Below are 11,098 nucleotides of genomic sequence, written 5' to 3'. Positions count from 1 at the left end.
TAATAACACGCCCAATCGGATTTACATCCTACATATGATAAATTTAAATAATATATGTATGTCGGAGAATCACTATTTTGTATGAAGTTTTGCAAAGCCGTCAAAAATTCATATTTTGCTTTTCTTGTTTGATATTCGACGATTAAATTTTTCTAATAGAGGTTTAAATTATGTTTACATTAAATTTTGACATTTTTGTTTTTTTAGATGTTTACAGCACATTCGTTGTTTTGTCGTTGGAAAATTATTTAAAAAAATGTGTATTCATGCGTATTAAAAACAATGAAGTATGCAAAATATTATTTATTTAACGAATCTAAATTACTACGTACTGACAAAATATCTTAAATATGAAACCAAAGGTAGTTTTTTTATAAAACAACGTAACTTAAAAACAAAAATTATATTATATTATAAAAATATTACTAAAAATTCAAAGCCTCAGCTCGCTTTTATGTTTTATTCCGAATCCGTAACATCACTTTCTCCTTGATCCGGTGCTGGTAAATTATCGCGAACATCCTTACTTGTTTTTAAAGAGTTATAAAAACCGTGATGTATTTTGGGTATTGTATAATCCTTACACATTTTTTCTAAGTCTTTATATTTGGACACACTTATGGGTAGACTCTGTTGGTAGGCTCTGTGCAATAAACTTTGCTTCGGACGTCCTCGATTGCTTATCGGCTTAGAACAATCTACATGTTTATACTCTTCAGCAAAGTTGGTCCTGTTAGATATTTTTGAGGGCTCACCTTTCTCATAGTGAAGAGAGCATACATTTCTCCAGGGAATCTTACTAAAACAATAAGAGTCTACAGAAAATGTTTTGAAATCTAAAAAGTCATCAAACATAAAATTCTTGACAACAAATGGCTGTGGAGATATGCGCAAGTCACGAATAACTTGCGCCCAACCGTCAGCTGTATAGACTGGAATGTGTTTCGCCTTCCTCTCGATTTTAGAGTGAATAGAGTCGCACTCTATTTCTGTGTGGCCAGTTTCGAATAATTGATGATCCACTGTTAATAAAGTTGAGTGGTTAGCGCAAAGTTGGAGACACATAGCTGCAAAAATACTGTTCTTTTGTTGCCCTCCGCAGCTGTCAGACATCATTCGAACAGCTGATATCCCATTATGGGACATGATAAAATCGTTAATACATGATGCTATCTCATTAGCTCCCCTCTTACCTTGTGTTTCGTTCCAAACGTAACATCTTACATCCTGATTGGCCAAGTTGTAAATAGTTAGGTTGTACACCGCCAATTTTCTCAAGTAGAATATTTGTCCAGCAGAGTCTTTTGGAGTAGTCAAAACGGCCTGAAGATCAAAATTAAATGCTAAAATGTGGGGATTTTCTTTTGCTGTAGCTTTATCATCATCTCGAACCTTTCTAGCTGCTTCTTTTTTTTCCAAATGCCTTTTAAATGTTGCTTCTTTTTCATATTTGTCCTCTTCAGATATATTTTTTTGTGCAAGACATGTCTTGCATTGATCTTTTTTAGGAACAAAGAAACTTAATTTATATTCCCTAAAAATAGACCGATATTTTTCTAGGGTAACAGTCTTTACATTTTTAGCTCTACAGACATCTTTGTACATTCTATACATTACAGAAATGTTTAGAGAGGCATCCGAGTATCTTCGGTCGTTGCTCTTGCGGCAGTAGTGTGATTCTACGGACGGAAAGGACAAAATATGTTCTCTTATGAACGCATCAACCTCAGCAGATAATTTATGTGAAGGCGTATGCTTTCCCCGCCTGTCTTTTTCCAAAACTCCTCTACTGGTTTGCTTTTGAAGAGAGCTTCTCATTAGAGCATCAGTAACATTTAACGTTGCCATAAAAAATTCTCTACATACGATAAATTTTTTTTCCATCAACTGTGAAAGAGTATACACAAGTAAAGGCTTTTTGCGAGTTTTCCAAGTTTCGCGTGGTGCGTTTTTTCAGTTTCTGCTCTATATGTAGCGCTAAAAACTGCCTTTGATCGTCAGAAGTGCTTAAATTACGAAAATCTCGGTATATATTAAGGCGGTCCTGTTCTGTAAGTACATTTTTGCAGTTGTGCTTAGGTTTTGCCAAACATGGAACTGGTAGCACTGGTCGTGGTGGTTTTTCAACCCCGCGAAAGCCAATGTATGATTCGCCTTTAATTCTTTTGGATTTTGAAATATTCCGTTTCCATTGTGACTCATTTCGTTTTCTTTTTTTAAAAACTGTATTTTTTTTGGACTCATTAACGATTGGTGGTTCATTTTCATCATAGTACTTTTCTACTACTGGGTCAGATTCAGAAGACGAGTCTGATTCTGAAGAGGGCTCATACTCATCAGATGATGAGATGGAATTCTGAATGTCGTCGAAGTCTTCATCTCCAGCCGCAGATGGGAAAGGCTCAAGGTTCGCCACTTGCGGTCTTTACTCAATATCAAGTTGATTAATACAAATATTTGGTTCTATTATGGGCGCGCTTGTTGAAGTGTTTGCAGAGACCAAACCTAAGAAACATTTTGTTTAATATTTTATGTAAGGCTGAATAATTAAAAAGTACCTAGAGCATTAGAAGAAAACTTATCATCCAATTCACTGGCATTACTGGTAGAGGGCTGTGGCCAAGTATTTTAATGTAACTCTTGTAATACTTCTTCGCTAGAAGGTAAATGAATTCTGAATTAGATTCATGCTCCTGTTCCAGGTGTGAGTCCTTGAACTCATTAGCTGAACCTGCTAACGAAAATAATAATATATTCCATGTAAATTTTTATTTGGTTGAATATTGCTTCTGTACCCTTTACAAAAAAAAAATTCTGTAAAGTGTACCGCGGAGCCAATATTTACCTACTTAAAAATTGTACAACAAAAAAAAACACAAAATTTATAACAAAAAAAGGGTTTTCTATGTTCCGCTCGGCGAAGCATCACCCGATACATAAGCTATACACCACTGAACATTAATTCCTCTTTTAAACTTAATGATATAATCCTAATCTTTGTATATTATGCCATATCAAAAATAAAAAAAATAATATAAACTTAAGATATAGGCATACCAAAGTTTATGTTTGGGGGGCTCCTTTTGGAAAGGACAAATAATAGGTATTGAAGGACCAGCGTGAACTTCACACGCAAAAGAAAATAAGAAAAAGAAAACAATTACAAATTTACGGCGTCAATAACGACTTACCTGACACTCGATGAATTGGTATACTGTAGAACTGTAGATTAGATGGTTGGCCGGCCAGTTTTCTCAACACACACGCTATTCTATGTTTCGATACGTATCGTACGATGGTACCGATCAAAAAGCCCGTCTCTCGCGGGAGGAACCGTGCACCTGTCCAAGCCATCATTGACGCATGCACGCGGATATGGATTGTTATTGGTCAATTAAAATAATCAATACTTCTAACAAAATTGGCGGTGCATTCAAATACCCCTTAAATTTGCCAATTCCAAACATTCCGCCCACCAAAAAATACAATTTTTTCTCTTAGGCAACTTAAAAGGTCAAGTGTGTAATCACACCTGATAAGGATTTCCATAGCAAAACTCCTCAATAAACAACAAAATAAAAATGGTTAGCTAATTCAAATTATAATTTCATCCATTGGTAGAACAACACAACCGAGAAAATAATGAAAAAAAGGAAATAATAAAATAAACAAAGAATGGTCTCAAACTTATTGAGATGGCAAAGGACAAACCTTTATTAGGGGTCGGTCCAATAGTCCTTTCGTTGTACGAATTTGCACAACTCTGGGAACGTTATCGGGACTGGAGTAAATCCTTTCCAGCCTACCAATAAGCCAATTAAGAGGGAGTTGGTTATTGTCTTTGATTACGACAAGAGAGCCAACTTTTGGACAACGGTCAGGGAGAGTCCATTTATTGCGTTGTTGCAATCGATTTAGGTATTCCAAAGACCAACGTTTCCAGAAGCTTTGGTGCAATTGCTGAATCAATTGCCAACGTTTCAGTCGATGAAAAGGGATATCGATTAGTGCCTCATCAGGAGGGGCGGTAAGAGCTTCCATGGTCAGGAAATGACCAGGAGTCAGACACTCTAAATCATTGGGGTTGGAACTCATCTCACAGAGTGGTCTGGAATTCAAAATGGCTTCACTTTGCGCCAAAACAGTGGACATTTCCTCAAAGGATAATACTTGTTGACCTATCACTCTCGCAAGATGCGCTTTAACCGATTTAACACCTGCCTCCCACAGGCCTCCGAAGTTTGGTGCGGAAGGCGGATTAAAGTGCCATTGAATATGCAACGTTTCCGCCGAACCCTGCAGATAGGACAAAAGCATTCGGGAAGCACCTACAAAATTGGTGCCTTGGTCACTGTACATATCAGAGCATCTGCCCCGACGTGAAACAAAGCGTCTAAATGCCGCTAAAAAGCATTCAGAGGACAAATCGGACGCTACTTCTAGGTGTAGGGCTTTGATAACCATGCACACAAACAGACATATATAGCCCTTTTGGCTTTGAACACCTCTACGCCTAGACATGGTAAGTGGTATGGGGCCCATATAATCCACTCCACACTGAAAATGGTTTAACTTGGGAAATACGAACTTTGGGTATATCACTCATGAAGGGGGAAAACGGAATTGGTTTCACTCTATGACATCTAAAACATTGGGATAGGACAGAATTTACGGCTCTACCAATAGATAAGATCCAAAATTGCTGTCTTAAAAGATATTGTAAAAGACGTGGACCAGGATGGCCATGATCTTTATGAAACATTTCAATAATTAACGAGGTCAATCGATGATCTCTGGGAAGAAGCATGGGATGCTTGGCATCAAATGGTAAATCAGAATGGCGCAGACGTCCACCCACCCTGACGACTCCATGGGAGTCCAAAAACGGGGCAAGTTTTCTAAAGGGTTTAGGGGTAGCTAAATTGGTTTTTAGGCATTTAATTTCCTCAACAAAGACATTGTCTTGGACAGATTTAACAATGATACAAGTAGCTTGATATATCTCATCAGCACTTAAACTTTGGGATAAGGGAAGTGATCTTTTCTTTAGACCTTTATCCCGGAACCGTATGCAATATGCTACGATGTGTTGAACAGTTTTTAAGGAAGAAAACCGCTCAAGCAGCCTAATTACAACACATGAATTTTCTGGTATGGTTAAATTACAAGTAACTTTGCGTTCTTCTTGAAGCGCAATCGGATTATCCTTTGGATCGAACTCTAAAGGGGTTGGCCAGAGTTCGTGAGACAACTTTAACCATGGGGGGCCATTGAACCATAATGGATGGTCAAGCAATTGCTTGGGCAACAAACTACGAGAAAGGCAATCAGCAGGGTTTCCTACACCACTGATGTGAAACCACCTATTGGGAGGAATTCTATCTTGGATCTGCTGAACACGATTGGCTACAAAAGTCTTAAGCCGGGAAGGATGACTTTTAATCCAATACAAGGCTACACTGGAGTCAGACCAAGCATAGATTCTGTCAAATTTAATAGGAGAATTGGTAATCACAAAATACATCAAATTGGAAAGAAGCAAGGCTGCACATGTCTCCAATCGGGGAACGGATAGAACCTTTAAAGGACACACCTTACTTTTTGCGCATAGTAAATTTACATGTACGTTACCTTCAGAATCAATTTGTCTCGTGTATAAGACACCACCATAGGCTAACAAAGATGCATCACAATAACCATGTAATTCAGTGCAAACAGCATCAGAAATAGTTATTACGTGACGTGGAATCGCAAATGAGGATAATAAAGGAAGTTGGGAGACATACACTTGCCATTGGCTAACGACATCTGAAGTAGGAACTTCATCCCATCCAACGCCTTGAATCCAAAGACGCTGAATAAGGCACTTGGCAACTAATACAACTGGAGCTACAAACCCTAATGGATCATAAATCTTGGCTATTTCGGACAAGATAACTCTTTTGGTGCACTCACGCGCGATTGGTTTTACTGAATAGGAAAATACATCTAACACTGGGTTCCACTGTAACCCCAGAATTTTTAAGGTACAATTGGCATTGTCATTAAAGGAGATATTGTGTTGATGTGATTCAGGCACTGGGGATAACAACTCCTTACAATTAGAGGTCCACTTTCGAAGCTCAAACCCACCACAAAAGAGTAAATCTGTTAATTGCTTCTGAAGTTCTAAGATTCCTTTAACTGAATGACCAAGACCAATTATATCATCCACGTAAGTTGACTTTAAAAGAATGTCACGAGCAAGGGGGAATTCTTTTCCATAATCCTTGGCTAATTGGTGTAAGGTTCGGATTGCCAAATATGGACTACAATTTAGACCATAAGTGACAGTACACAAGGTATATTCTTGAATAGGGTTTGAAGGATCAAACCTCCATAAAATCTTTTGGTATTTTAAATCTTGTTCATGGATGCCGATCATTCTATACATTTGGCAAATATCGGTGCTAAACACAATGGGGAAAAATCTAAAGGTTAACAAAATGGTAACAATATCGTTTTGGAGTTTTGGACCTGGCAATAAAACATCATTTAAGCTAAGGTTATTAGAGCCTTTTGAGGATCCGTCAAATACAACTCTAATTTTAGTAGTTCCACTGTCATCTTTGACAACACAATGGTGAGGAAAATAATATGAAAGATTGTCAGCGGAAGTACAGGGTATCATGTGGTTTTGATCCAAATAATCTTGCATAAAATCGTTATACAAGCTTCAATGACTTGGATTTCTAATCAATCTGTTCTTCAACAAATTGAAACGTCTCAAGGCTTGATGCCTGGTATCACCCAAGTCAATGTCTGGTTGCTTAAAGGGAAGACGCACTACATAGCGTCCATCAGGTTTTTGAGAACAAGTGGAAACAAAGAAATCTTCACATTTCTGTTCCTCAGGACTCAAGAGAACCTTATCTGGAACATCCTCAAGCTCCCAAAATTTATGCAAATTGATATCAAGAGGACTTTCAACTGGGATGGTACTTGGCACATAGGTACACAATGACACAAATTCATTAGTTGGAGTATTATTGCCACCTATTAAAATCCATCCAAATATGGTTTTAATAGCACATGGACTACCATTGATACTTTTCCTAAACCCTGGGAGAATAATCTCGGAAAACAAAGGAACACCTAGGAGCAAATCTATACCATGGGGTACAGCAAAATTCTTGTCGGCTAATTCAAGACCTCTCAAATGTTTCCACTTGGAGGGATTAATTGGAAAGGTTGGGGTATTTTCACAAATGGAATGCACAACAATTGCTTCAAATTCCAAACATGGGCCAGTTGTGGACAAAACCTTTAGCTTAACCGTACCTAATGACGAAGCTGTAGACATATTGTTTATGCCTTGAATAGGAATCTGGCTAGGTGTAATGGGTAGAGCAAGTTGCTGTACACAAGATAAGGTCACAAAATTAGCCACACTAGCACAGTCAAGCATAGCACGACAAGGAAACAAATCTTGAGAAATATTGTACACTGATATTTCAGCTGTAGCAAACAAAGTAGGTTCTTTATGGGAAAGCACACTTGTCAAGCAGGGCACTACAGAAGTGGCATTAACAGTAGGGGGTTCCTTGAGTTCACTAACATTGGGAACATCATTGATAGGTTGGAAGTGCAGCAAAGTATGGTGTTTCTTGGAACAAATTTTACAAACCTTGGTTCCAAGACATCTAGGAACACTATGAGTCCTGGAGAAACAATTGAAACACATATGCTGCTGTTTAACAAAGGAATATCTTGCTGAAACCTCTGCTTCAATAAACTTGGTACACTTTACAAGGGGGTGTGAACTCAGGTTGCAGAACAAACATTTCTGCTCGGTATTGGTCATATAAGCTTTGGTTGGAACCACTCTTTTAGATCTATTAGGGTCATAAGATTCCTTTTGTTTCGAATTGGATTGAGATACTACTTTGGGTTCATTAAGAAGGACACTATTTTCCAAGGCTTTACATGTTTTGTTTAAAAATCTAGTTAAATCTCCATATCTGGGAATGGGTTTATCACTGCATTCAATTTCAAATCGGGTTTTTAAGGAAGGGTCAATTTTTTGCAATAGCAAATTTAATTTGGTAAAATCCCATAAATCAATTCCTTGCAAGGAATTTAAAGCCTCCATATTTTGGGAAAAGGCAGTGATAAGTCTTCTCAGATCACCGGCAGAGTGAGTTTTGGCTGGTGGTGCATTATATATAGCTAGCCAATAGTCAGTTGCTAGGGCTCTCTTATTCTCAAAACGCTCAATTAAAGCATTAAAAGCCACAGGATAATTAGCTTCAGTTAAGGCAATATTTCTAATAAGCTCAGCTGCTTCGCCTTGAACAGCCATTTGGAGATGTTGGAATCTTTGTATATCAGAAAGGGATCTTTTCTCATGGACAAGGGTTCGAAATAGATCATAAAAGGCAGGCCAGTCTCTTCTGTTCCCAGAAAAGACAGGGACTTTAATTCTAGGTAGGTCAAGATCATGATCATGATCATCACTTGGCAATTCACTAAAGGAGTGATTGTTGCTTTTGCAGCCACTTTTTGGTACAACATCTACTGGAGGGAGTAACTCTCGAAGCAAGGAATGAACAACATATTTCATTTCATCAAAGGTATTTCCAAGAGAATGTTGCTCATCCTGTTTGTCATCATCAGAGCAAGCTAAAATGTCTAAATGCAAAGTCTCAAAAGAAGAACAAATACTAGGGAAATCGTCAGCGCGGGCTCTCAGTAAATTCAACTTGGAAGGATGGTTTTGACACTCAATAGCCAAATTATATATGGCTTCTAAGCGTTTAATATAGGACTGACGCTTCTTTATTAATTTAGCTGCCACTGGCTGATTTGTAGACATGATGGTAACTAAGAATGGTAAATACTAAATAAAATATCCACAATATGGAATTAATGGAAATTGGTATCCAGACAAATCGTTAGGTTTATGTATATAACACTGGTATAGACAACAGTTGAATATCACAAAGGAATGAAGCACTAATAATTTAACGTTCCACAATAAACGTTAATGGAGTGGGGTATCCAAACAAATCGGAAGAGTTGTGGATAAATCACTGGTATAAACAACGCCGGAATAACGTTGAATCACAAAAGGGTATATTGGTCGGTAAAAATGAACTTTTATCAATCAAAGAGTTAAAGTTCAAATTTCTATTGGGCAAAATCACAAAGGTAAACAATCAAAAATTGGGTTAGGTAAACAATAACAAAACATTGACGTTATGTCTTGTCACCTGTCACAACAATGGGTTAAAAACTGACCGGTTATCGGTTATTGCAACCGCACATTACTCGGACAAATGGAAATAGACACCAGTGTCATAGGCCAATGCTACTTGGTCAAGCGTTGCTATAAAAAATGGTAAACAAATGTTTTTTTTAACGGAAATATCTGCGTCTTGCTATGGACTTCAAACCAAGGTTGCGATTAAACACTTTTGGATAGTTAAATAGACTGTAAATTTTAAAGACGATTCGATTTATTTGGCTCGCAAGGATCAAATGTTTGGGGGGCTCCTTTTGGAAAGGACAAATAATAGGTATTGAAGGACCAGCGTGAACTTCACACGCAAAAGAAAATAAGAAAAAGAAAACAATTACAAATTTACGGCGTCAATAACGACTTACCTGACACTCGATGAATTGGTATACTGTAGAACTGTAGATTAGAAGGTTGGCCGGCCAGTTTTCTCAACACACACGCTATTCTATGTTTCGATACGTATCGTACGATGGTACCGATCAAAAAGCCCGTCTCTCGCGGGAGGAAGCGTGCACCTGTCCAAGCCATCATTGACGCATGCACGCGGATATGGATTGTTATTGGTCAATTAAAATAATCAATACTTCTAACAAAATTGGCGGTGCATTCAAATACCCTTTAAATTTGCCAATTCCAAACAGTTTATTTATAATAAAGTAAATTCTTTTTAGAATATTTTTTTTATATTCAATTTAAATTGCATACGTTGGATCTGTGAACACTTAATACAACAAAACATAATAAAATGTGACAAAATAACATTTCTTTAAAGAAGATCTATTGAATGGCTAAATAATCAATTAATTACATAGCTATATCAACAAATTAAAAATGATATTAAAAATATAATCCGAAATATAAAAGTATAACTTACCATGTAATTCACGGCCAAGCTGCATAATTTTTTTTGCTCGAGAACTCATTTTTATGTAACTAAATATAGCACTTTATTAATATAGTTAAGTCTCTTATTCATACAAATTATTAATAGCACGAAATTGGTACATTCGCGAATGTAAATTGATATGTTCTTAAATACCTTCAATTGTAAAAGCACGAAACTGGCACATTCGTAAATATAAACTTATAATGTGGAAATATTTTCAATGGCAAAAACACGAATATTGCACATTCGTTGTTTAAGCGTTGGAACAAAACTAAGCGCTCCACTCTCGCGGAATGGTTATTTAACTTTGGTGGGAGTATGGCGTCACAGTCACATTCGTGCTTTTGCCATTAGAAACTTTAGAGTTTGTTGATATGGTTAGTGCAGATAGGCGAAAATCTGCTTTTGCCATTGGACCGACGACAAGGTAATATTAAAGTGAGGTTTTTCCAATAAAATAATGCCAAACTATGGACCCGTTACCGATCTCGCCCAATTCTCTCTAAAAACTGTCTGTCTGTCCGTGCTCCTAAACTCAATAAATAACCTTTTTTATGAATATTTATTATATATATTCCCAGCTACGTTTCACTCTTTCTATATTATTTTAATATCAGATCATATTACATATCAGTTCGAATGTGGAATATTTCAGCACTTTTAAATTAGAATCCAGACTAATAAAGAAAGCTTTATCACTTTTGTGGTGACGCCGCAGTCGCCAGTCACTTAGGACCTAATATAAGCAAGTACCCTAATTTAAATCAAAATAATATCGAAAAATATTTGGAACCCACGTATATAAAATAAATTTCTGCAAACAAACAATTTTATTTGTTGCAATATAAAATATTTCATGAGAGGATGTACAAAATAAATAAATCAATTCTAAATTATTTAGCTGCTACATTTTCAACAATATAATAAAAAAA

At 36.8% G+C, this 11,098-nt stretch overlaps 1 protein-coding gene across 4 annotated transcripts; it reads right to left on the bottom strand.

The window, feature by feature from the left end:
• Window positions 1–288: 288 nt before the first annotated feature.
• LOC126746304 (uncharacterized) lies at window positions 289–10,549 on the bottom strand. 4 transcript variants are annotated; one of them, XM_050454483.1, is made up of 4 exons: window positions 10,155–10,549; window positions 2,559–2,734; window positions 1,194–2,505; window positions 289–1,124 (listed from the first exon to the last, which is right to left on the bottom strand). In XM_050454483.1, exons 3-4 carry the CDS (start codon window positions 1,882–1,884, stop codon window positions 460–462), a joined length of 1,356 nt encoding a protein of 451 aa, XP_050310440.1. In that variant the 5' UTR covers window positions 1,885–2,505; window positions 2,559–2,734; window positions 10,155–10,549; the 3' UTR covers window positions 289–459. The 4 variants fall into 4 exon arrangements, with proteins under 4 accessions (XP_050310440.1, XP_050310437.1, XP_050310438.1 ...); XM_050454480.1 differs by having other exon boundaries at window positions 289–2,505; window positions 10,155–10,547; XM_050454481.1 differs by having other exon boundaries at window positions 289–2,505; window positions 2,559–2,731; window positions 10,155–10,547.
• Window positions 10,550–11,098: the final 549 nt, after the last annotated feature.

The sequence above is a fragment of the Anthonomus grandis genome, chromosome 17, assembly GCF_022605725.1.
Source record: "Anthonomus grandis grandis chromosome 17, icAntGran1.3, whole genome shotgun sequence".
Lineage (NCBI taxonomy): Eukaryota > Metazoa > Arthropoda > Insecta > Coleoptera > Curculionidae > Anthonomus > Anthonomus grandis.
This window is presented reverse-complemented; position numbering and strand designations above follow the sequence as displayed.